The sequence below is a fragment of the Gymnogyps californianus genome, chromosome 5 (assembly GCF_018139145.2).
Source record: "Gymnogyps californianus isolate 813 chromosome 5, ASM1813914v2, whole genome shotgun sequence".
Taxonomy (NCBI): domain Eukaryota; kingdom Metazoa; phylum Chordata; class Aves; order Accipitriformes; family Cathartidae; genus Gymnogyps; species Gymnogyps californianus.
Genome location: NC_059475.1, coordinates 66,116,397 through 66,143,593, shown reverse-complemented (window position 1 = coordinate 66,143,593; position 27,197 = coordinate 66,116,397). Strand labels below are relative to the sequence as shown.

At 42.6% G+C, this 27,197-nt stretch overlaps 2 protein-coding genes across 2 annotated transcripts in view; both read left to right on the top strand.

Annotated features, from left to right (window-relative positions):
* Positions 1 to 12,621, top strand: PSMA3 (proteasome 20S subunit alpha 3). Its single transcript, XM_050898534.1, has 11 exons — positions 1 to 58; positions 1,246 to 1,328; positions 2,583 to 2,706; positions 3,516 to 3,617; positions 3,751 to 3,824; positions 4,424 to 4,496; positions 5,474 to 5,539; positions 9,136 to 9,182; positions 11,596 to 11,663; positions 11,808 to 11,872; positions 12,437 to 12,621. Exons 1-11 carry the CDS (start codon positions 38 to 40, stop codon positions 12,479 to 12,481), a joined length of 768 nt encoding a protein of 255 aa, XP_050754491.1. The 5' UTR covers positions 1 to 37; the 3' UTR covers positions 12,482 to 12,621.
* A 13,519-nt stretch (positions 12,622 to 26,140) lies between these two features.
* Positions 26,141 to 27,197, top strand: part of ARID4A (AT-rich interaction domain 4A) — a 51,657-nt gene continuing 50,600 nt past the window's right edge. Inside the window, exons 1-2 of the mRNA XM_050898518.1 lie at positions 26,141 to 26,184; positions 27,075 to 27,146. Coding sequence (XP_050754475.1) covers positions 27,141 to 27,146 — 6 coding nt within the window. The 5' untranslated portion in view covers positions 26,141 to 26,184; positions 27,075 to 27,140. The remainder of the gene's footprint in view (positions 26,185 to 27,074; positions 27,147 to 27,197) is intronic.

The following is a 27,197-nucleotide window of genomic DNA, read 5'->3' as shown; positions in this document are numbered from 1 at the left end:
GGGGCTCCGTCCGGCTGTGGCTGAGCGCGCCGCCGCCATGAGCTCCATCGGCACCGGGGTGAGTGCGGTCCGGCCGCCCGGCGGGCCCCGGCGGCAGCGCGGTCAGCCCGCCCCGCCCGGCCCAGCGCCGGCGTGGGGGTGCGCTTTGTGTCGGTGGCGAGCGGGGCGGGGGGCGGCCCCGGACGAGCAGCCGCCCCGCCCTGCCCTCGCCCCCGCCGGGGAGCGCGGCCGCCGCGGGGGCTGGCGGGGCGCGGGCGGTCTGTCAGCGCGGCTGCCTCGCCGCAACGGGGCCCGGGCCGGAGCCGCTGCTGAGTCACTGCGGCCCGTTAGGCCGAGGAAACCAAAGGCGGGGGGCGGGGCCGCCGCCAGGGGCCCGGGGGGCGGCGGGGGCCGGGTGCTGGGCGGGAGGCCCGGGGCGGCCCCCGGAGGGGGTGCGGGGGGGGGCGGCTGTGCAGCCGCGCCCCGCGAGCGGCCCGGCCCGGGCGGGGATCGGGTCTCTCCTGACTCGGACTCGGGGGTGAAGCCGGCCCGGAGGGGTCTGCCACCGCGGGAACGGCCCCGGGGCGAGCCTGTGCTCCGGGCTGGCGGGGGTCTGGCCGAGCCGCCTTGGTGGCCCTCGGGCCGGCTGTCACCTAGGGCCTGCCACCTGCGAGGGTGGCTGCCGAGCCGAGGCCTCCCGCCGGCTTCCACCGGTGGTGTGGGCTGCTTCGGCATGAATACAGCAGGGCTGCGTGCTTGGGTTTGGCCGCGGGTCCTTCAGCAGGAGTTCACAGAGCTCCTGCGCTCTCTGGCCTTTGGTCCCGACCCACAGCTCTGCACTCCTGTGGTGCTCGGACAGTAGGGAGTGAGCCTGCCTCTGTGTGTAGTATACTTTTAAGCATTTCAAATATATTCCTGTTAATAAGAATCTATGATTTCAAAAATTATAACATAAATTTAAAAGGCACACAGAAAGCTCCCATAGGTTTTAAGTTATTGCATAACGCACGGTGATTTCAGACCTGTGCAACATCTGGATTGACGGGATTTGAAGTGTGGGTATATCCAGCACTGATGCGATGACTTCTTGTAGCTGTTGGGGTGTGTTTGCTGCTGTTCGTGCATCTTATGTAAGGGGGCAGCCTGCTTCTGGTACTTAATACATATCGATGTCACGCAAGTGACATGTCTTGCATTTTTAAATAGAGTTCTCAAAATACTGGGATATAATGGTTTTTTTTCTGAGTAGTGTGTTTTCTTCTTCAGTACGACCTGTCGGCTTCCACATTTTCTCCAGATGGCAGAGTATTTCAAGTTGAATATGCTATGAAAGCTGTGGAGAATAGTAGGTAAGATACAAATATCTGCATTTCTATCTGTTGGTTGGCCTCTTTTAAAGCAGTATAATTGGACTAGACAAGCATGATGGCATTGCAGATAAAATTACGTTGTTAAAAGTTAGTTCTGAGCAACTGTGTCCCTAGGTTCATTTTAGGAGGCTTCAAATTAAGTGTAAAAGTAGTATAATCACTTCTGCTTGCTAGAAATCACTTTTCATGCTTGCTAGGAATCACTTTTGCTTGCTAGAAATAGATATGTTGTAGAGAATGCACAGGAAGGCAGTAAACTTACTCATGTAGGTTAAGGGCAATAAAAATTCTATGCTTTGGGGCAAAATCTGATTGCAGGTCTCATTACTATGTGTAAGGTGCTTAGCTGTTATGGTAGTAGAGCTGCTGTAGCAGTATCTAAAAGCCCATTTTATGGATGTGAATTGAGGCACTGAAAGACTGACATGCTCGTGGCCTTGTAAATTCATAATAACTTCGTATGTATTCCTCAAGAAACTGAGGACATCCGAGTTCTGCTAAAGCTACATCAGCTTCTCTGCGAGTATCTGTCTTCCCGCGAGTATATGCAAAGGAATGCTGTAAAGCAAAAATCCCAACTGTGCTCTAGCGGCAGCGAGATGATTGATTAGCAAGGCGTGGACTGGATCACCCAAGTGTCTGATTGTAGCCACAGGCTGCCAAATAAGGATTAGTGAAGTATTTTGTGTATGCCATGGTTGGTAATGTATGCCTGATGATGCACTTTTTGGGGGTTAGAGAAAGAATCATAGAATCTTTTAGGTTGGAAAAGACCTTTCAGATCATCAAGTCTAACCATAAACCTAACACTGTCAACTCCACCACTAAATCATGTCCCCGAGTGCAACAAAAGTTGTCACATCTCCTAGATCACCAGTGAATTTACCAAAAGGAGAGGTTAAACAGTCCGTGGTTTTCATACTAGTGTCGTTTAGCTCAGTGACGGGGCAGCGGCTGTGCCGTCACTCCAAACAATGCCACCACTGCATAAAGTCTGTTCAAAACTATTTGGGTAGGGGCTTTTGTAAGCCCGCTCCTCCTTTGTTTAAGAAAATGTTTGTAGGTTTAGTGAGCTTTGGCTTTTTTCCCCCTTGTCTTCAATGCTGAAGTGGAATTGTAACAAATCTACTTCTGGAAAAATTATATAATTGTTTCTCATATTTTGTTAATTCTCTGTTATGTATTTTACACTACAGTTCTGTGTGAGAAACTTACATTTATCTTGTCTTTCAGTACAGCAATTGGGATAAGATGCAAAGATGGTGTTGTCTTTGGGGTAGAAAAACTAGTTCTGTCCAAGCTTTATGAAGAGGGTTCCAATAAACGTCTCTTTAATGTCGATCGACATGTTGGAATGGTAAGGTGCTATTTAATTTTAGTTTTTCATAAATTGAAAGGGACCCCCCTCAAAAGTAGAAATCTATGAATCAGAGAACCAATAAGAAAGTAATGTTAATGTTTCTGTGTACAGTCAGAAATGCCAGTGGGTTTTTTTTAGTGTTTTCTGTAATTTATTCTTGATTGCATACACATATATACATAAAATCCAAATTTAAAATAGAAGATATACATATTTTGAGGCTGTTTTAAATTTTTTTGAAATGCTTTTCAGCATTCCAGTTGTTCAAACTTGAATGTAAATATAAACACAAGTGTTAAAAGTGGTACTTTTTTATGCAGTTAACAAATAAGGTGTTTTAAGGGGAAAAGATGCTGCATACAAGATTCTCAGCAGTGTGGGAGTCAACTGAATTCTTTAAAGCCTGGTGTATGGATTACTGGCTAATCCATAATAGTGATGTCAGGATGATATCAAGTAGTTGTTACTGTGTGACAGAAATGCCCAAAACTCTCTGTTGAATATATATTATATGAAGTATTGTTTGGGTTAGTGTAGTTGTGGCAAATCATAAGACACTATTTAACATGAAGATAATTTTGGTTATTGATCTTCCTAGAGAAAAATTCTATTCTGTTTTAATACATAATCATATTGACATGTTTTGAGCTTGCTAGCAGATGGATAGTTTGATTGAATTTACTTGTAGTAGTATGTAGAATTCAGTAAAGATCGTGGTTAAGTCACATAATCAGACTTTTGTCCATTAATTTTATTAAGTTACTGCAAGGTATGTTTGGCCTAGCTGATGACAATTCTCACTGCAGGCAGTAGCAGGACTTCTGGCAGATGCTCGTTCTTTGGCGGACATAGCTAGAGAAGAGGCTTCTAACTTTAGATCTAACTATGGCTATGATATTCCACTGAAGGTAAGAAATTGGTGCAATTCACTCAGATTTTTTGGTTTTCTTAGTCTTGACATGGAGAATTAAATTTTATTACTTGAGGTTTACTTATTTCTGTAAATAAGTGTTTCCAATGTTTTTTTCTTTTTCCGCTTAGCATCTTGCGGACAGAGTGGCTATGTATGTGCATGCATACACACTATACAGTGCTGTCAGACCGTTTGGTTGCAGGTAGGTCTTTCAAACATACACTATTTGTAAGTATCTTTTGTCTCACAATTGCTGGAACTACTTAGGTTGTCTGAGGTCTTTTTTTAAACTTGGAATTAGTAACCTACTATTCATCTCGTAAAAAGGTTCTCTTCCCCTTTCTTTTTGTGTGTGTGTAAAACCTTAGGTGAAGAATTCAGATCTGCGTAACAGTACGCCAAGTTTCTACATAGATTGCCAGTTTGTCCCTGAATTTTAAAGTTGAAGAGTTGATGCTATTAAGTCTGTGACAGTGACGAAAGCAGAACTTTCCTCTGCAATCATCCTGCTTGCCCTGGTAGCTAAAGAGTAGGTTACGCTACTGTGCGGTTCTAGTACAAAGGGACTAATAAACTGAGATCTGCTGTCTAGTTACAGATAAGTAAAATGTTTCTGGCAACTTGCAAGTGCTCGGCTGTCATGATAACACTAAACTGTTCAGACAAATTGCTTAATAGAATGTAGCAGGACAGTAGGAGTTTTGCTCCAGGAAGAACGTAGGAAACCGGAGTTGGTGTAGTCTCTGTAATTCTGTGTGAGTTGGTAGAAGAAATGTTTCTGATTTCACTTTTCCTCTCTAGTTTCATGTTGGGGTCCTATGATGATGATGATGGTGCACAACTGTACATGATTGATCCATCAGGAGTTTCATACGTGAGTGTGTCAAAAATGTTTCCATCTTGGCAGAAGTTCCCCTTTTAAAAGTTCCTAGTTAGGAAAATAGTAAGTGTCGTTCCAAAAGAGCTGTTAATTTTTTCTCTTTTTGCCTGGGAAGATCTCTGGTGAATCACTGCTTAAAATGAACAGAGCTGGTTTTTGCTCATTTGTACGTCCTTGTTAAACACGCGTTGTGTGTTTCTTAGAAGTACGCTCTCTGAGAAACTAGTTTTAAAGCTTGTCTCTCAGAAATTTGGGAGTTCATTCCACCTGGCTATATCCAATGAAAAGTCCCATGCACTGCCCAAAAAGGGCAAGTAGTGTGGTGATGCCCCATTCACAAAGTACTTCAGGTAAGAGAGAGCTTCAGATAAGAGAGCGCTGTTACTCTGACACTGGCTGCTAACAGCAAGTCAAATCAAAATAGATACTTCTGTTAGTTGTTGTTAGTGCTGCCTCTTCAGCTGTGTATTACACACAGGATGACACACACTCATACTGTTCTGATTTTTTAAAACTTTCTTTCAATATATCCAATACCATAGCAGTTGAGGGAAATAGAAGTGCTTAATTTTTATGTGCTTACGCTTCAATGTATTTTCATGGTAGGTGGGTTGGTTTTTTTTTTTTTTTGATCCTGTAGAACTTCTCTAATTCTAGTTTGCTCTTCCATTTACTGTAATAACAATTAAAAAATTATCTATTGCAACAAATTGAGCAGATATGTTTCTGTCCAGGAACTAGTGAGCACTTCTCTTTTCTATCAACAGTGGTAGTACTTAATCTAGTAATTGGGTTCTACTCAACAATTTGAGAATGTGCCCCAAGAGAGAACAATACCAGGGTTTACTGTATATTAGCCTTGTTGCTATGTGAGTAGGGTGGGGGTTGTCATATGCTAAGTGACAGTAAGAACTGTACAGGGCTTAGTATTTAATTAAATTTGCATATTTTTTGTTTCCTTTTTTTTTTAGGGTTATTGGGGGTGTGCCATTGGTAAAGCCAGGCAGGCTGCAAAAACAGAGATAGAAAAACTTCAGGTATGATGTTACAGTTTTGTTGTGCTGTTTCAAGACAAATATTCCTAGCTTATTATGTTACATTTTTGGATGCCTAAAATATATAAAATACAGGAGAAGCAGATGGAATATTTCCTTGTACATTCTGGGAAGTGTTTTAGCCTCTATAATAGCAGTATTTCTCAAGTCTTGCCCCTGGGCAATGGGTAGTCTGTAGGGCGTGCACATGTTTAAAACAGGAAGCATAAACATACACTCCCATGCATGCCAGCGAGCAAAGTAATTGCGTGAATATAAAAGTGTCACTAAGTTTTTCACTCTGAATGAAAACCTTAGGGCAGCATTGTACAGGTTGGTAGATTGATTTTTTCCCAAAGGTTTTAGATGATCCTTTTGTTTAAAAAGTTGAAAAAAGCTGGTCTTGTTAAGGACAATGAGTGAAACTGCAGAATACTGAACTGAAAATGTAATGGAGAAAAATGAAATCCTTGCCAGGTGAGGCAGTGTTTCCCAGCTGGCTAGTGTTGAGGTACTGTCTTTTTTCAAAAGATCTGTTCAAGTAGCTTGTTGTTGCTGACTGTAATACACCTTTCAAAATATCTTTACATGTCTGATGAAAAGGACTTTAGTGCTGTGAACACTCGGAAGGGTACAACTATATGGCACGCGATCATTGTTACCAAAAAGAGCTGTTTCTGTTCAGCTTTTCCTGCTTGCATAATACTATAACTTGTGCAGTGTTACAAGAAAGTTCTGTGAGTCCACACTGAGAAGCTGTTTTGTAGCCTTCTGAAGGAGCATGCAAACAGTTGGCTGTGTAAAACTAGTCTGTGGAGAGAAGACTACTGAAATGTACTGAAGTGTGCCTTAAGCTGATTTAGAGTTATGTTAGAATCCTAAAAGACGTCTGTCCTTCTCTTGTGTTTTAATATCTGACACCCTTGGAATTGGAGGCAATTAACATGGGACAACCCTACTGCTGGTCTGTCCCATGTAATTCTTACTTCATGCTCTGCTTGCATCTTATTTATGGTTTTGGTCTGCAGAAGTACATCACAGCTGTTCATGGAAAGGTTCAGAGTTCATATGGTTGTCGTACTTTTAAGAGTAGTCTGTTTATGGTGCTGTAGCATCATAACTGAAAAATTATAGGAAAAATTACAATGTTCCTAGACTTGCTTCATTCAGTCTTGAATCCGGTCAGATGCTTGAATACCAAATCAGAAGTAGGAAGCCTACAAGATCGTCTGATCTTGATACAGGAACCTTGCGTCTGAGAAATCATAATTTCAATTTCCATGGGCAGAAAGATAATGTTGGGTAATATATAATCTACCCCCAAAATTTCATTTTCTGTGCAGTGCTGGGATTTTCAAAAACTTCTGTTTTATTAGCTGAGTTTTTGTACAGCTAGTAAGTGTGTGTATTGCTTAAACTTTACAGTAGAGCCTGTAAAAATTAGTACATGGGATCAGTGGTGTGCCATATGGCCTAACTGCATTTATTTATTTAATGGCTTGTTTGCAGAATGTCTTCAGTAATGCATATGATCTTGTCACAGCAATGTGAAGCAAGTCCAGTCTTGCATGCCGATGCTTTTTGTTAACCATAGACTGGGCAGGTTTCCAGGTCAGAGTTAATTTTGACAAGATCAGCTTGTCAAAACTGAGATGGGAAAAAGACAGAAGTACAAAAGCTTTTGTGGGGTGATACCGCCTACAGTAGCCTGTCAACTAAGATTTGTTCCTGTGGAAGAGATGACTACAGGTGGAAAGGAAGAGGCAAGCAGGTAGTCAAAACTTTAAACCTGCCTTACAGGTGCTGCAGAGCAAATACTGTATCTGGGAGGGGACACAGTATACGAAACCCTCGTACCTAGCTCGGGGTGCAAGCAGAAAACACTGCATTGATCACATCTGTTGCATCTTATGCAAATGTCTGATATCTTCAGCTGCGGGAAAACTTGTAGTCATGTGGAGAGTACTTGAATCTCTTGATCTCTTCTACAGTGCTTGTCATGCAGCTCCGATGCTACATACAACTCTTTGATATATGGACATAATCGTAATTAACTCCTGTGATAAACTGTTACAGTGTTTACTCTTATTGTCTGCAGAATTAACATACCTGGAATGGGAAAAGGATAATGGCAAAAAATAAATTTGCTTCAGTTTTCTCTCTTGTAAATATGCATGATAGTAGCAGACCTTTGCGTTTTCCTATTTCACTACTAACTTGATATGCATCAATACGCATAGCAATTTAAATGTTTGTGTGACACAAGTTACATTTGTACACCGCAGCCAGTGCTGTGTGTGTGTTATGGATCGAGTGTCACAAATGCAAGGGCTGGGGCAATGTGTCTCTGTCTGTTCAGGAAACTTCTTGGGATGGGACTGTGATGGCATGTCTGTCAAACGAGCATGGGCATTTCTTCTCTGGCCCATTGCTCCTGTGGGTGTGCGCTTCACCCCAGAAAAGTGCTGTGACACTCAACATGAACAAAGGACTGTTGTCGTTTTAATTCCTTTACTAATGTCTCGAAACTAGCTTCCATACTACGGATTTGAAAAAAATTTTGAGAATTGGACAGAGATGGTAAAATATATATAATTAATGGGTTACATTCTGAGCTCAGTGTAAATAATGGGGAAAGCAAGGAAGAAACGATAACTTATTCTGAACTTGAAAATCATTTTATGCTAGGGAAAGTGTCAGTAAAACGTGTAATGCATTGGACTGTATTTTGTGACTAATGTCCCATTGGTTTCAATTAATAATGACAGGTGCATTTTTGTGAGTGCAGTATTGAAGGCTGATGTCTATCTGGTTAGCGCAAATGAAACCTTGGGAAAGGAAATGAGGCTAATCTTGTTTCAACCCTGCATTAATGAAATATAGTAGAATATATTACTACTTCATAGTCCGGAAGAGTTGACTGGCAAGAGATTTGACCTACAAAACATAAGTTTATTACGTCATGGAAATTGGCACGAGACTTTGTTTTGATTAACTGTGAAACTGTCAAAAGACTGTGATATAAGTGAGAAAATATAAGATGAGATGCTGATACCTTGCTCGGGCATGCAGTTGGTTGTTAACACTGGAACAATATTCTCCTCTTAGGGCATTACTTAGAAGTCAAAATTGCTTGCATAAAATGTTGGTAAGACTGAAAGTATTACTGTACTACCTAGAAGGAATATGAGTATTATATATGAAAATGTGGTGCTTCCCCCATATTGTACATGTGGTTATTTTATGTCAGTTGATTATAAACCATCTAAGAACAAGTCAAGCTTTTAAGATGCTAAGGTTTATCTGTTCAGCTTCTAAGCTTCCAGCTGATGAGTGCTTTCACCTGGGGAAGTTTCTAAGTAACAGGTTTTTTTCATAGAATCTCTCAGTTGTAAAATTCTTCACTGGAAGAATGACTTGCATATAGCAGGCTGAAAGACTAATCGTAGAGAATAAATTTGGTTCCAGTGTTAACTTTTTGTCACTTTTATCACTACTGAACAGTAAGCTCATTAGGTATGTGCGCAGCCATTCATGTTCTGGCCTCGCAGAAATGGAAAACACTGTATTCTCTTAAGCTGTGTATTTTTTGTCTACAGATGAAGGAAATGACCTGCCGTGATGTTGTTAAAGAGGTTGCGAAAATGTAAGTCTCCAACCTGTTTTTCCAACTCGACAAAAATCCGTACTGGTGAGCTTGCTATGGTTTCAAACTGAAGCTATTCCTTTTTAAATTGGGTACCAGGTTTCATTTCTACTAGATGAGTGCTGATGCTGACTCTAGTAATCTTCTGCTATTAATATTTTTTCTCTTCTTGTGAGATGGGATATGCTACTCAGTACTGAAAAATGCCGAAGGATGTGAAAAATACACCTTTTGATCTCATCTGCTACATTTTATAGGTGCAGCTTGTAGCAGTAGCGGATTAAAGGTTAAACTGTCTGAATACAGTCACTGGTTTTAAAATATATAAACCAGGTGACAGATGGGGGCAACTCCTTGGTGTCCTGATTCTGAAGAAAGAACTGTACACTCTGTTACGCAGATTGAACAATGAACTGATGCTTCAGACATTAAGTAGCAGTCCAGAAATGAAGCAGAGGTCTTTGACCCAGCCTTCCTATTTGCCTAAAAAAAAGACTCAAGTGCTTAGGAAAGAAGTGAAGTATAACTCCTTGTTTAAAGATATATATAGGGTATAGCTGGTCTCATTTAAATGATAAAGCTTGATACCATGTGAAAAGACTGGAAATATTTAATTTGCTATTTACTGATGCAATTTAGGACAACACATCAGTGATATGATTGCCTGTAGTCACCAATACTATCCCACAAACTCTATGTGAGGATAGTGTATTTACAGGAAAAAAAGGTACCATTCAGTAAGTCATGTACTAGTGAGGGGCAAAAAAGATACCAGGAAGAGAGAAGACTTTCTGCTAGGTAGAGCGTGAACTGGCCACTAGTAAACTATCTTGAAAATACTTCGCGAATCAGTATATACAAGCATCCCTGCAGGTATCTACAATGCTTCATTTTAATGCGCATGTTGTGTGCTTGTCACAAGTTTAATAATCTGCAGCTGCAAAACTAATCTCCAGCATTTTATGGCTATTGCTTAGAAGGTTACAAAGAAGTAATAAATACGCATCTGTCATTGGTGTTGCAGCATGTGAGTTTATTTCGGAGTTTGTGTCTGAGGCTGTCATGGCAGCAGCTAAAGGAAAGAATTTGTGGGATCCCTGTTCTTGAAACCTAGCGAGGACCTCAAAGCAGTTCTAAAATGGCACAAGTGAGGCACGGATTTTCAAATAATGAAAAGACTTCTGTTCTTTAATTCTGCCTCAGTTCAAAACTTAACAGCTCTAGATACAGTTCTGTCTTTCAGCTCAAATTCAGCTCCTGAGTAGCATTTAGCAAGATCGCAAAGATTTTAATCATTTTTTTAACCCTAAAATACTAGTCAGAGTCCAGAGTAATGATTTCTTCAAGAGCTTGTAATGGTACACTTTGTTGCAAAAGGCTTGTAACTAGCTGAACACGTAAGAAAGGCCTATAGATCATCTTAGGCAATGATCAGTATGTCCAGTCTAACAGTGACAGAAGGGCGTCAGAAGAACATAAGCATATAGCGATATTTCCTGGGACACCAATGTTAACTTTGTTCTTTATATTTGTTTCACAATACTTCTATCAAACTTTAATTGGAAGTACTTGTTGTGGTGCTGAAGGTGTCCTTCCTTCCTCCGCTATCTCTAAGCTTTCTATGTTTGCTAGAAATAGCTGGTATTTTTCAGCTTTTGACTTACTAATGCTTTCTGAAACAAACTAAGGAATACAACCTTCTCAACAAGCAAAGCCATAAGTGGCTGTAAGTTCTACTATTGTTTTGAGTGTATGTCTGAACTCAGGGGTGTTATAGTTTGTTTACATGTTCTGCCACTGAGGACTAAATGCTATGATGCAGTCAAGTCAGTATTGCTATTATAGTGTAACATTTTTATCCCACAGACTAAGGAGTGATTTTACTAGTCTGGATGGTACTGCATATGGTGTAATACCACTTGTAGTTTCAATTCTGATTACCATCATGTTTGCCGTAAGCATGGCAGTCTATATGGAGATCTATGTACAGGCTTCTAATTAGACACAAGATACTATGGTGTTGGGATTTAGTCTTAAGTGTAAACTGAAATAAGATTTACAGGAGAAATATAGGACACTCCGAACTGTATTATAACTAATCTAACAGAAGCAGGCAATGACGTAGCCTTGGTTCTGCAGTATTTGAATCTTAATGTTTGTTCTAATTAGGATAACTTGAACATCTCAACCTGCATCTTAGCTGTAATTGTTTAATGTATTGTTATACTAGCAACTAAGCCTGGAAAATTCTCTCATGGTTTTTTTGCATGCGTGTGGGCAGGGGAGAAAGCATGGGGAGAGTTTCTATTAACCGTAAGAAGAGTACTTCAACAGAAGAAATCTGTGAAGGAAGAAAGTATATTTAGCCTATTGATCAATCTGTTCTAATCTGTACTTTCTCTGTTCCTTCCAGAATCTACATAGTTCATGATGAAGTAAAGGATAAAGCTTTCGAGCTGGAACTCAGCTGGGTTGGAGAAAGTAATGCATTTCTGTAATTTCTATAAACACTATAGAAAATTTATAACTTTCTGTAACTAAAGTAAAACATTGCTTCTCAACTTCACTCTGTATGTTAAGGTCTTTGTGTGAATTCTGCTTAAGATGTACTCTTTTTATTGGCAGTAACCAATGGAAAACATGAAATTGTTCCCAAAGACATCAGGGAAGAAGCAGAAAAATATGCCAAGGTAAGGTCCAATTTTGGTGTCGTCTCAGTGCTTCGCTTGACAAACAAGTCTAGAGTAGAAGGAACTAACTGAAGGTTAGGCTTCTACTGCTGTGATGACTGGAAAATGTATCGTTACAAATCACTTCAGTGTTAGCTGATGTTATTCTGAAGGGAGAATAGTGAAGTTTACAGTGTAATCCAGGGTTAGTTCTTACTTTCAAAACCAGTGTAATTCAGCAGGCTTGCACAGGTGGCGTGTTTCTCCTTCAAAAGTAAATGTATTAACTCTTCAACAATGGTACGAGTGAGTAGGAGAGGTAGTAAGTCATGTTGCCTAGAACAGTTCTTCAAGATAATCAGCTGGAGAAAGTTAGACTGCCAGCATTTAACAGCTTTGCTTTTGTTCTAAAAGTAATGATGGTGCTCAGCGTTACCTCCTAAAGACATGAACTAGCCTGCTGAATACAAGGCTTTGGACAGATTAAGGGGATTGTGAAGCTATGGCAAAACTCATTTTGCTTATTATAGGCTGAATTATAAAACAACTGTTAAACTATTTTTTAATTAATTTTTTTTTTAATAGGAATCTTTGAAAGAGGAAGATGAGTCAGATGATGACAATATGTAACACATTGTTACTTCAAGACAAGTTCAACTTTTCTTAACTTAGAACAGGTTTGTTTATAATGTATTAAGCATGGGATGCTGTTATGTACTTGTTGGAAGAAACTGACCAACTTGCACTAATAAATTTTCCATTTTACTGTCTGTTAGCTTTTATTTCAAAAGAGTATAGGTCAGCATCATCAAGAAGCAACTGTACTCTGTATCAAAACAGACATTAAGAAGGAAAGATATTACCAGGCTGGTGGTGTTTCCTCTTACTACAGCACTCTGTTTGAGCCAGGCCAGGTACAGAAAAACAATCTGCTTAAAACTTTGACAAGTCTCTTGTTTATACTGCAGAGTTTAATATTAAAAACTAGTACTTGGTTATTCCTTGATTAACCAATATCATGATTTGCAGTTCATTCATAGCCACAGTCTGTGATTCTTCTTGGCAGAAGAGATGGGAACATACCTAACTGTAAAACAGCTGGTTACAGGTTAAGGTGATGTGCACAGCTGATGACTCCAGACAGCATATATAACAAGCAAGAGTTCAGGAAAAGGAATTTTAATCTGAAGTATTAAGCCTAGGTTTATCTGAAGAGTAGGAGAAATTAAAAACTAATTCAATTTAAAATAGTGCTTGTGTTAAGTTCTAAAGCTGTGAGATCTATTAAGCAATGTAACTGGAATTAATGCTTGAAGAGCTAAACTATTTTTAAACAGCTTCATTCAGGTTTAGTTTCTTAAATCACTTCTGAATCAGCTTTATCAATTGTTGACCTTCCCAGGAGTTGAAAACAAGCTTTCCTGCTTTCTTTCCCCACTTCCTAGGAAAAAAGACTGTCTATTCTAGTAATTTCAAAGTCTTGAAAGACAAGGTAACAAACTGTTCTATTCACCACCTTAAAACTCAGTTAAAATTGAAGTATTGTTTGTACATGCAGTTAAAATTCTAATGGTCATCTTAATCTAAAATGCATACTTTTCTGATGAATTAAACTCCTCAGCTTTAGTACTACACACTAATGATCACCAGCCCTTAAAACAAAAGCCTTCCCTTCCAGCTTTATTGTAGGTTTTTTTCTTTTGAAAAAAAAAAAAACCAAAACACGTGGCTTTCTACAGTCTCTTTTCTAATGGGATTACAAGATACAGGTTCTACTTCCTTTTTGTGACAAGGGAAAGTCAATAGAGATAGATGGGTCTGTCTTGATACTTGGTGACTGTCTCAGGCTTAAGCCTTAGCTGGAGTCAAGCTACCTCAACTCTTGCCTCTCCAGCTGAGCACAGCTTTCAAAGGCTGCTGGAACTCTTGATCAGGCCTGCCTGAGCCAACATTAATCATGAGTGTGACAGCCAGCCTCCTTCAGTGTCTCCTCCTGAGGCAATAGTATAGCTGTTACACTGAGTCAGCCTTTAGTTCTGTGTTGCATTTCTCCAAACTGAATTTACTACTGTAGTGCTGATTCAGCTGTTTGAGTCATTAGCAAGTGCCAGTCAGGAAACTCTCATCAGCACTCTATGCATTAGCTGAGGGCTGATCTTTCACTGCTGTATATGACAGCAGAACTACTTGATCCTCTTCACTTTGTATTTACCTAAAGTGTTGCTGACAAACTGCTCAATGGAAGTTAAAAGCCATCATCCAATCCTTTCAATGACAGCCATTCAGAATTAGGGACAGGAAGTATAACAACAGTTACACAAGTTAGGTTTCAGGGTTAAGTGAGAAGAGCAAGATCAGTCATATATATTTACAAGATAAAGTGGAAGGAAGATGTTCTACAATATGTGAAATGATATAGGTAGGAACAGAGCCACCTACATGCTTATTCAGAATTTCCAAGTTGCCATGTTCTCTAATAAGTAGCTATCTAAAAAGCTCCTTTGAAGAACCATGCTCTGATTTTTTTTGCTTGTTGTGGAAAGGTGTAAAGTCAAGTCCAATGAGATGCAATTCAAGAGTATGTGCGTTTTGCAGTGGATAGTAGTACATACCAAGTGCGGCACAGCAGTCTTGCCTGTCATGGCAACATTTAGTTAAACAGTACCAAGGTGACTTACTGTCAGGTTCTTTTCCAAATTAAATAAGTTATCAGAATATAGGCTCAACCTGTTTATGAGAACTGATCTTTATCTATGGTAAGCAAAAAAAAAAATCTATTGCTTCCATTTCCATTGACTGCAGATGGGGAAAGAGGAAAAAAGTGAGCACTAGAGGTGGGGAAAAAATGTTTGCATTTATTCAGGAGAGGGGGGGTCAAGAAGAAAAAAAGCAGGAAAATATTGAATAAGCTATTTTAGTATTGATATTTCCCTTAACTATAGAAACAGAAAGCTAGCAGGCTTCTATTTGATCTGAAATTAAGCATTGCTACCTTTTTATCAGTAAGGCCCAGGGAACATTAGAATAGATTTCTAGTCCAGAAGGACTCTCATTTCAGCAGAACAACAACTGCAAACTCCCCGCTATAGCTGTTCTTGTAGCCTTAGCCTAATTGCAGTTCCAACTGGGATAGCCAATGAGACAACCACATTGCATTTAACAAGTAACTTACTAATTTGAAGCTAGTTACTTAAGAATGCTTCATAAGCCAATTTTGATACTGAGAATTAGTATTTACTTGTTGCTGTGTCAAACAGTGGAAGTTGAGCAGCAGAAGAAATGTTCCAAAAAGAAGGAAGTGGCTTACATAGCTACTCATGGCAACACTGACCACATAAAGACTTAAAAATGTAGTGGGACAGCACAGCATCATTAAACTTTGATTAAATGTTGAAGACCACAGGTTTTTTTCTGAATGTGTAGAGCTGTCCAAGGCAAATCACTTGGTGAAAGCTAAGCTCCAGCAGGGCTCAAGCTGGATCTGAGATTATTATTTAAGTGAGGACTAGATCTGTTACAGAACAAGAGAAAAGAATATTAAATCTCAGCAAAAAAACCCTTATTTTTAGCAGAGGCTCTGTTTTAAGTACAATACCAGGAAAAAAAAAAATCTAGCTGTATTGTAGATACTCCCTTACCCTCCAGACTTAAACACTATCTAGGAGGAAGAGTTTGATTTGAGGCCAACAACTGATCAGGTAGCCAAAACAAAGATTTGAAAGCTTCCACCAGTCAGTCTCCTGTAGCATCAGCTGTGGGGCATGTCTGGAGAAAGTATGTATGCTCAAAGTCTGCAGAGTTGAAGCTCTAGAAGAACGGTTCCCCAAGACAAAGAATGTCACATGCACCTACTTAAATCTTAGTACTTTTGAGTAAGCTCACTCTGAGAGCAGAGAGTCTCATAACATGCCAAGGGACTAGGGCAGCCCAGTTGGCTGACTCAATTCAGAGCTGCTTGCAACACATGCAAGCCCAATATGATAGCCCTAGCAGCAGCAGTCTGTGACAGTGACCTCTGAAGGCTCCCAGAACCAGCCTTCAGCAGCAGAGGCAGCATGCTTTCCTATAAAAGTAGGGCTTGGATCCCCTTCCCTAAAATGATCCCCTTCCCTTTTTTATAATTGGCTTGAAAACAGTCAATTCAGTGTAACATTGAAATGTGAAAACGCATTGCAAAGCTAACAAATGGGCAGGGTAAAAGTTTCTGAATTGGAGATTTGAGCAAGAGGTGATTCTTAACAGTCTCATTTGGATTGTTTCTGCCCAAAGCTCTGGGAAGTTTCAGTTCTGAAGATATCAGAAAAAGCAGAATTAGCCTATACCAAGCAGCACTTCTTGCTTTGGGCTCCACAAGTAACCTACTTAGTCCAGACTCTGGCCATTTATGGGAATACATAATAGAGCAGAAAGTCAAATACCCACTTGGAATGCATAACTGCAGTTCTTGCCATGCTGAAACATTTTACATTCAGAGTTTTAATGGCATGCGCTGTTGCTTCAGACCCAAAGCACAGGCTTTAACAGAACACCAGAAGGTAAGACTATATAGACCACCTCATCTCTAAAAGTCATCCCTCCACCAAGGAGTATTTTAGAAATACATAGATCCAACAATGACACAAGAGTAGGCTGTTCAGTGAGATGCTTCCTCTCCCTTTAAGTCTCATACATCCACTGACTGTTACTCAGCACCTGATGAGTCACTACTCTGATATTTAATAGGACTGGATATGTCACATTCCCTGTTATTTAGTCAGCAAGTCCACATACAGAAGCCATGTTAAAGAGAATTAAGAAGGGGACGATGGTGAACTGCAGATGACAAATTAAAAAAAATAGGCTCCAGTATCTAGTTTACTTACATATATCGCTATGGCTGCACCAGGACAGATTTTAAAATAGGCAACTGGACTTGCAGGGTTCAAAAATCAAGTTTAGGCTATTGCATCAGGATAATCAGTTTTCCTTGTTTGTACTACTTTTACATGGCCATAAAAATTACTGGTTTGGATAATATCTTCATTATAACTGACCAGTACTGCTGATGAAATTATGGCAAGACTGAGCTGTTCTTCTGTGAGCTGCTAACAGCTCATAGAAGTAACCCATATGTAAAATTTCCTGTGTTGCAGATATCCATAAGGCTATCTCCAAAAGAAATACTACTAGTCTGTATTTGGTGCTGACTCGCAGAAAGGAACCATTTCAAACAGAATTTGTCTCATGCAGATCTGAAGTATGCCAAGCATCAGGGCATTTGTTGCTTCCTTCTCATCACCAAAAATCACTTGATGGCCTGAGGTTAAAAGCCCCACATGCTGAAAGTGTGACTGTCCATACAGACACAACACTGTTTGGGATGCTATCTGGCTATATAGTCCAAGTCGCCCTTAAGGAACGAGATTTGGAATAACTACATATGCTGTTTTGTACGTCTCTTCCTTAAGATAAAACTGTAACCTTAGAAGGGAACACAAAACAGTGAATTCAACGATGCATCTTAAGCATTTATCAGTTGGAAGATAATCATGACCTTAAAATAAAGCGCACAGATTCAGGATTCTGAAGAGAAAAATAGTATTAGTTGTCATGACAATTTTGAGACTGTAACAGCACCAAAAATACAGTATGGAGACTGTTCTCTCCCCCTCATTTTCTTCCTTCAGTTGCATATGCCTGTAAGAGGACTAGCTTTTCCTCCACCCACCAGTTTTTCAAGTTACATGCAGCAAGGAAGTTACTTTTACTTAAAAATTGAGAGTTATTTTGAGACACCAACTGCTTGTAACTTTCCATCATAGAAGATCTTGCTACCTATTATGTCCAATTATACAGAGTTGCAGAAAACAGGTGGTAGAAGAGGTAAGAGTGTAGCTTTACTATTTGTCCAGTAAATACATTCTAGTATTTGAGAACGTGGGATCTACAACCAAGCTCAAACCAAGTCTCCTATTTCCAGATGGACTAAGCAACCACCATGCAGTCCTCTTTCATCTTCAGTACATTGCTATTAAAGGACTCTGAAACAGTTGTTTAAAAATGGTTCTTACAAGTTGCTGTACCAGCCAAAAATGGGCAACTAGACTAAAGCAGGCAGCAGCATCACATAGTTTATAGTCCAAACACATGCATATAATCAGATACAGGAAAAACTGAAATCCCCTGAAGTCTCCCCTAAATACAGTGTAAGAACTACCCACTGAAAATACTATTTTAGGTGACCTGGTAAGACAAGCCAAGTAGGAGTTTAGAAAGAACACGGGGTGCTTTATTGCTGCATAAAGTTAGATATCTATTTGGTGTATGTATAGTCTGCATATGCAAAATACATTTGTTAAGATTCCAATTTCAGTGGATTAATAGTAGGTTCAATTATAGTAAACTCACCCAGAAGCTGATACATTCCAAATGCGCACACACACAAAACCCAAAAACCCACCCAAGTGATGCCTAAGTTTTTTGAAGTGAAATTTATCTTGTTTGCAGGGCTTTTCTAAAAGCAGGAAATCTGCTGATTTCATTATTTCATGGAAGGACAGAGACTTAGTACATTAGACTACATTAACAGGTGTCAAGAGCAGCAAAGGAAATGCTAGATGACTTTTAACAGAATGCTTACATAAAGCTAAATTTCAACTCTAATTCTAGGTGTTTTCACAGTCTGCAAAGCACACCACTTGAGAGGCTATTTTTCCCAAATACTTTTCTATATACCTCAGGAATAGAAACAAATCTGAAATACTGTTTTAGGAGGCGGAATCAAAATGTAGCTTAATGTGTTTCCTGTCAGTTGGTTTAACAAGCAGCTACTTCCCCCAGGCAAATCCATGTTTCTATGCTCATACCAGTTTGTCCCCCGTTGTGCTGCTTGCAAGGAGATCACTCCCACACTAATAAAAGATCTTTCATTGATCCAGAATAATTAAACTCTCCAAAAAGACATGTATTTTGTTCTTTCAGAGTTTTGGATGTCACACACCACAGCTCATTTCAGTGGTTCTGTTTACAGCTGTACTGGTGTAACTAATGGGGTGACAGACTACACAGAAGCACTGCAGGGGAAAGCATATTCCTGAAGGTACAAACCTCCTGCAAACAGTACAGTCTTGCAATTAATTCACAAGTTAAGTGTGCATTACAGTGTTGACTGGTCAGCTAACTCCCTGGCCACCTGGAAATTAGCTACCTGTAATAATATCCTCCGAACAATACACACAAGTAAAAAGTATCTTTTGAAAAAGGCAGCTAAGTAGGAAAAAATTCAGAATTTAATCACTGGCCGAACTGTAGATTCTCACTAACAGCAGCTACTTAAAGCTAAAACAGCTACTTAAAGCTAAAAACATTTAATTCAAAAGACTGAGGGCATTAATACTTTTAAAAAAGAATCAATACCGAAAGTATGGAAAGATGTATTTTAGTAAAAATCCAAACTGAGCAAGCCAGTTACCAGTGTCTGAAAAAGCTTGTGTATAACGAGAACATAGCTCTTAACAGCTTTATCTCCTTCTTATACTTTTTAACACAGCTACTTCTTCAGCAAGAAGTTGGGGGGGGGGGGGCGCAGGGGCAGGGGGGAAGCCTTCCAAGATACAAACTAGTAACAGGTAGCATAAGCGCGGAAGAGTCTTACTTCAGATTGGCCATGACATACCACTCAAAACTACTTCTGAAAAACAAGAAAACCCTGAATTTACTAACACAGGTATTGAGAAATTAATCCAACCAGAGTTCATTCTCTTTGCCAAAGTGAAACAACAGCCTATTTCAGCTCTCCAATGTTGGCATCAATCAACATCTTAGATATGGATAGCATGAGACACCTATTCAGTATATATTTACTCCCAGTCTGGTATCACAAAAGGCTGAAAAAGTGACCACACTGCTGCTCCAAAGTAGCTATCAGAAGTTAAATATTTTGGGAGGAATACCTTCTGAGTAAGTTAAGCTTCTGAAATAGAAGATTGCAGTAAGATTCTTCAAATACAACATGCAACCTCATTTAAATGTTGAAACTTTAAAGACTTTTTCTCCTGTTAGTTTTCATAGCAATGAAATATATAATTTTTTAACTGTAACACACAGGTTTTGCATTCAAGTTTTACCCTGTATGTTTGATTTAGATGGAAGGTTACTCAAGCAGTAGTATTTAAACAAGATTTGACTCTGTCAGGAAGAATACAGACTATTTAGAGACTCAGATGCAAGTTTAAATGTTTTCAACTTAAGTTTATTTCAGGAACACTAAAACTGTATTTGCTCTGTAGACTGGTGACTGACTATATTTACACAGAAAACCACTCCCCCAATCCTGTAGAAAAACCATCTCTTCTCACCTTGAAAGATGAGAACTTCCACAGATAAAATGTTTACATCAGTAATAACATCTGCAGCTCGGAAGCCAGGAAAAAGAGCTGCATGCTGTAGAGATAATTTGGAAGCCAGTTAAAAAGTACAGAAAGTTTTAAAAATTAAAGTTTACAATACTGGAATGGCCAATGCGCTAACATAGCCCATATGCATACATGTATAGGATACATTTCTAATACTAACTACTGTCTCGTGCCTGTCACAAAGAAAGTTATTCATAAAGCCTGAAACAGAAAGTTTGGTTACTCACGACAGGTAGATCTAATCCTTCGCCTTTTCTGCTGGCATTCAGAGACAAACTGTTCTTCTGAAAAATATGTAAGGATGCTCCCCTTCAGCAGTCGTGTGAAGTAACATTACTGCCCAGAACAGTAACTGAATTCTCATTTGACTTCAAGCATCTACTTCAAGTTTTGAAAGACAGACTGATCACTTGATTGCAGATGATGACAACCGAAGTCCTTTGCCACATCTAAATTAAAGCTCTGTACGAATCTTCAGCTTCTCTGTGGTACTGTGCACTATTGTTTTGCAACACTGCATGACTTCCCCAATGTAGCTGTAATAGCCTCACTACTGTCACCAATGTGAACGTGTAGTCCTTAGAAGTAATACAAGAAATTAAGTGGATTTGTAATCAAATTCCGTATCTTGCATCCCTTTGCTAGGCAACAGAAGAGAAATTAAACATCTATATTCAGATAATTTAATAGCACATGACAAAACATGCAAAAACTGGCTTTAGAATCCAATCTTAAGTAAACCCTGGCAACGGGCACCCTTCTTCCATAGTTGCTAAATTACCTAACATTAACATTTGATACAAATATGTTAGCTATCATAATAGGAAATTACATACCAGAAAGAATAAAAATAGTTTCTTACAACACAGCTCTTATTCTGTCCAAACACAAGATTACCATATCAATCTTGAAAAAAAGGAACATTTTACATTTGGAATTAAAAGATTGCATGATACATGCCAAAACACCCCCACACAGCTAACAGGCTAGGATGAAAGCAGCAGTTACACCAGTTGAGAACTAAAACCTCTTCTCTTGGTGCTAGGCTGCTAATAACACAGATCAGGTAATGCATCACTGATTTCTGCACACATTTTGTAACACATGGGATTGTAGTTAAGATCTGCAGCCACAAAGCACAACAAAGTCTGAACATAGTTTATTCAGTAAAAATGGGACTACTTCTCCCTGGAGATCTCTAAAGCCACTAACAAGAGCTACTCTGACAAGCTGAGCACGTAACATCATTTTACTAGTGTTACTGGAAAAAGCAACTACAAAGTGAACATTACTGTTAGCTGCAGAGCTGACAGGAAACCCAACTCTGAGATTTTTCTCACACAAATATTTATGACAGAGTACTCTATTTCATAAATATTTTCATGATTATTCATATCCAGAAGAGATACTACACTGCTGCAGAACATACCCATACCAGATTCAAGAAACCACTACTAAACTTCAGTGGATATAATGAACTAATTCAGGCTTCCTAAGGGTTGCTAAACTTTCTGTCTTCTCCAGCAGCAACACTCACAAGGAAATGTGAAAAACAGCATGCAGAGTTATGTTTGAATAACTAAATATCCATTTTTCTGAACATAGGGGCAGGAATGTGCCAGAGCTGGGGAAACCGTAGGTAAGCATTTAGCATTACCAGGTGTTTTGGGGTGGGGGGTTTTTTGTTTTCTCTCTCTCATACACACACGATAATAAACATGATAATAAACTTATTGCTGATAGTTAACAGTAAAGAACAATTTTCTCCATGACTAGGAAAGAAGGTTTGACCTTTCATTTTTATAATCCAGCTATTTCTGACTGAACTTTTCTGTTGTCAGCTTCACATTTGGCGGGATTTTTTTCCTTTATACCTGCACACTAAGTAGTTCACAACTTCTTACCACACTCTTGTCTGAGCAGTTCGCAATCACTCAGATAATAAAGCTTTGTGGGAAGCATATATCTGACCTTCATTTGTACAGAAATACAGCAGTTCCACACAGACAGAGGTTCTGAACCGCAAGGCAGATGCTTGCTCAACCACCACTGGAAAAATGCTGCCTATTTACTTACAGAATAGAAACACCAAGGGGAAGAGCATTTAAGAAAAGGAGAACTAAACACTTGAGACAAAAATAGAAGCTAAAAGTCTCCTGAACATCTGCAAAGTCTGACAGAGTAGCATAGTATTTCATTACATACAAAGAAGCTCAGCAGAACAAGAATCAATATTTTTAATATTTCTAGAATATTTTGGCTGTGATTGTACGTGTATTCTGAGTTCTTTTATGTATGTTTAAATGCAATATGTCAAGAGCAATAGGTGACTACTGAACAGAATTAAAACATCTTACTTATCCCAGAAATCTCTCATTATTTTGTCTCTCTTCTCAAGGAAGCCACATGATACGTTCAACAGTTTTATTTGGCTGCTACTTATTCTGCTATTCTTATAAAGAATACTGTAAGATACAAGTCTATACTTGCCTTTTCCTATCAAGTGCCACATATATGGAAGACTTTGGGCAAAATTTCTGTATATTCTGCAACTAACACACCAAAGGCATTTTAAAGTACATTATTTTTTCTAATTTACTTACAGCCATCACCTAAGCTCTAGAATTACCTATGACCAAAGACCAGTGTCATGCTTAGAGTGCCTTGATGCTTCTGTGTTAACTGTTTTTAAATTAAGAAGCCTTGTGCTAATTTGCACAAGCTAAGACCAAAATGCATTTCCCCAGGTGAATCTCCTGTAGTGCATCTACAAGACCTTTGGTACTAACAAAGTACACATAATTACAAGTACTGCTGCTTTGAACAATGATGTTAAATTTTTTTCTACCTTACAGCATGTCTATTTACAGAGAGGTTAGATACTAAAAGGACTTACTATGATTGTCTCACTCTAGAGCTTCTGAAGTGTGATCTTTGTACAGTTAACAGAGTGGCTCACAACAAAAAAGTCTACTGCTCATTTCTTCCACTCATTTCAACTGCTTCCCTATAAGGGATCGCACTGGGGGATGGGGCACAGCTGGAAGGATCCAGTATAGCCAAGCTGTCTTGAAGTCTCAGGGCTAGTTAACACTGACAAACACTTAGGACGTAAAATTTGAATATCATGGCGTAACTCCAATGAAAAGTTATTTTAAACCAAAATTAGACCCTTTCTCTGGCTTGCCAAAAGCACGGCTTTTTCATTCCATTATACTAGACATCATCCCTAAGTTGTGTGAAAATGTTTATGCTCTTTGTTGAGCTGCCTAGCTAGGCATTCTTAGGTGCTTTGAATACCATAAAAGAACAAGTCACCTCTCCTGCTGACTGGCTATATAGAAAGAGAGTCCTTTCGCTCACAATAGCTAGATAGGTGATGTGCCATGAACTTCCTAAGCATGCCAGCTGTAACAGATATATCCAGGTGGACAGGATTTTTCTGCTAGAAATCAGAAACAAGACTGATTAGTTTTGTCACAAACTTATTTATTGAATGGTACTATACTTAGTACAGAGATACAAATCGTGCCTCAAAAAAAGCTCACAATCTACGTCATGATTTGGCCGATACATTCCACAGAAAGATCAGAAGTTCACATTCAAAGTGAATTGCTGAATTTTTGCTAACATTTGGGTTAGATTTAATATATGCTAAACAATAACTTGCTCTTCTGTTTATCCACTGCATAAAGTGGAACTACAGCACAGAATCAAAGTTCCCTCAGCACCAAATGCCTCAAACCTTTATACATTTTGTATACATCCTCAAGCACCTTTATATTTACAACCCAGATCCAAACACCAGAACTCTAGAGCTACCCTTCCCCCATGTTAGACATCTCCTACAGTCAATTCTAAACATGCCTCGTGTGCATTATGCCTTACTAAACCTTCAGACCTCATCTATACTGTACAACACTGCTTATTAAACTCCCTAGAGAATCATCCCTTTGCTTAGTGCTTTCCAAAGCATCAGATTTAATTAAAAAAAAAAAAAGACACAAAACCAAAAACCACCTTCAAAACAGAACTTACATGGAACCTACACCTAAACTAACAAGCCATTTCTGTCAAATTAGCACAATGGATCTCTTAACTATATTGACAGATCCCTCCACTGTTGCTTCAGATAAACCTAAGGTATGTCTTGTAGCTAACAGCGAGCACTGTCAAACAGATGCTCATTACTTTGTGGAAAAATAATGGATCTGCATTACAGTCAACCATGTAGCAAATTTTATATAAGAAGTCAAAATGTGAAACTAATGTTAAAAATATAATTTTATTATAGGCTTCAGTTAGTAACTTCTATTTAGTAGTAACAAAGCTAGTCTGTAAGACCAAATTCTCTTAGAGGACCTCTGACAGGTGCAGGTATCCTGCCTTGTAAAACTGCAGCTTCAGAGAGCATCCATCACAGGTACGGAAGGACCGGACAAGACTACAATCCCCCCCACACCCCCGAAAAGCACTCAGCCCCGTCAACGCTAGTGTTCCCCTGTCCTTGCTGCATCTTCCTGTGAAGGGATGACCTCAGCCGCCTGGCAGGAGGCCAGGCGGCCATCACAACCGCCAGCACCATGTGCAGAAGCGACCGGGAAGCAAGAGACGGTCACGTCCCCCTCCCCGGCCTTCACCCCAAATGCGTCATGGGCAGCAGGGGGATGATTAATGGCGACGGAGCAACGCCTTCCTCCGAGGGAAGTGCAGCCACCCACATCCCGCCCGCACCGGCTGAGGGACCGGCGTGAGGGGAAAGCGGCACGGGCGGCGCCTGCAGCCCCTACCTGCAGCCCCCGGCGGTGTCTCTGCTGGGGCGCTCGGCAGCGACCGCGGCGGGCGGGCCGCCTCAGCACCGCCACTCGATTCCGGCGGGCTCCGCGGGGAGAGCAGCGGGGGACGCCCGCTGGCGGGTCCGCGCCTCACCGGGCCGCTCGGCCGACCGACTCCTCCGCGCCCTCCCGGCGAGCGGTTCCGCCGCACGCCGCCAGAGGCGCCGCCGCCCCTCCATGGCCGCCGCTTCACTTCCGGGTCCGGCCGGGCCCGCTCCTGCGCCATCGCCGCCGAGCGGGAGAGGGGGCGACGCGGCCGCCGCCGCCACCATCCGAGGTGGAGGCGGGCCGCGGGGAAGAAACGAGGCGCGGCCTCTTCGGAGCGCGGGAGGAGGCTTCCCGCCGAGCCCGTCGCCGCTGCCGCAGCTCCCCCGCCTCCCCCCGCGAGAGAAGCGCCGACCACTCCCGCTCCCTTCCTCCTGCGGCCTAAAATGGGAAAGAGCCGCACACAAAATGGCGCCGGGAGGCTGACCGCGGCGCATGCGCTGTGCGTGCCCCGGGCCGCCGCCGCCGCAGGACGCCGTCTCCGCCCCCCGCCGTCCCCCTCCCTCCCTCTCGTCCCCGCCCCACCGCGTCTCCAAGAGACGGCCCGCACCAATCACATCTCGCCGTTCCTCTCCCAGGCTCCCGGTAGTGGCCAATCACCGCGCCTAGAGCTACATCCGGATCCAGCTCCTACCAATCAACCGCAGGGGGACGCTGACTTCACTTCAACCTCCGCCAATCGGCTGGCGCTCCGAAGGAGCGCCAATCAAAAGTCTCCGTGGCGCTACCTGCGTCGACGGCTGGCCAATGCCCTCTGCCGGCCGCCCTGTGACCAATGGGGGTGCTGTCCGCGGCGCCCAATCCGGGCGGGGCAGAGCCCCCGGGGCGTCACGAGGGGGCCAATGGGAGTTCAAGCAGGACAGATTCTGCTCAACAGCTTGTTATTGGGCTCGTCGCTGGTGATTCGGTGCGAGTCCGGGCTGGAGGGGGTGGAGCGGGGCCGCGCTCAGCCGCCGCCGCTCGCGGGGCTGTCGTCGTCTCGGAGGGGGCCGCGGCGCTGGGAGAGCGGCGGGGCCGGGCCGGGCAGCGCGGGGCTGCCCACTTCGCTCTGAGTTTCCAGGTAGGAGGGCAGCGAGGGCGGCGGGCGCCTCGGCAGCCGCAACTCCGCCGCCGTCCCGGGGGAGGGGGCGCGGAGCGGCGCCGGGAGCTCCCTGCCCCCCCCCCCCCCCACCCCCCCGCCCCCCCCCGCTCTCACGCACCAGCGCGCCCTTCCACCCGGTGAGGGAGCGGGGACGAGGACTCCCTTCCCCGCCGAACTCCGCCCCGCGACCCCTCCGAGCGCCCCGGCCGCCTCCCCCCCGTCGTCGTCCCCGGGGCTGCCCCGGCGCTTGGCGGCGGGGAGCGCCCGCCCGCGCCGCCCTCCATCCTCAGCCCCCTCAGCCGCGCGGCGCCGGCCCGCCCCCGCTGCAACCCCCCCCCCCCCCCCCCCCCCCCCCCGTGCCCCGGGCCGGGGGCTGCGGCGTCCCGGGCGGCCGGCCGGCCGCGGCGGGTGTCCGGGGGGCGGGAGCGAGAAGTCCTCCCGGCCGGCGGGTGAGGGGGGCGGGGAGGAGGGACTCGGCGGCGCGTCCCTCCGCGGGCCGCAGAAAGTTGCGAGGGCCGGGGAGGGGCGGGGAAGGCGGCGGCGGGCGCCGCCGCCCCCCCCGGCGAGGAGCTGCCCGTGTGGGGCGGCGGGTTTCCCTCGCGGGTTGAACGCGCGCCCCGGCCCGTCCGCCCTGAGGCGGGGAGCGGGAGCAATGGCGACGTGACACACCGAGGGGCCGCCGGGCGGGAAGCGGCGGGCGGCGGCCGCGGCCCCGCTCCCTCCGCGGCCCGGCGGGGCTGGGACGGGCGGCGGCTCCCGCCCGCCCGCGCTGGGCTCCCCTCGCAGCCCGGCCGCCCCCTCACGGGGAGACCCACGCTCGCAGGGGTGAGCCTTCAGCCGCTTCCCCCCCCCCCCTTCTTGTTTTGCAGTGTTTTCCCGTGTGCTCGCGGGGAGGAGAAGTCTTTGAGCTGGAATCCCTCAAATAACCTTTGAAGATGAAGGTAGGCTAACTCCGGAGCGAGGAACGGCTTCCTTTCCCCCCTCGCTCGCTG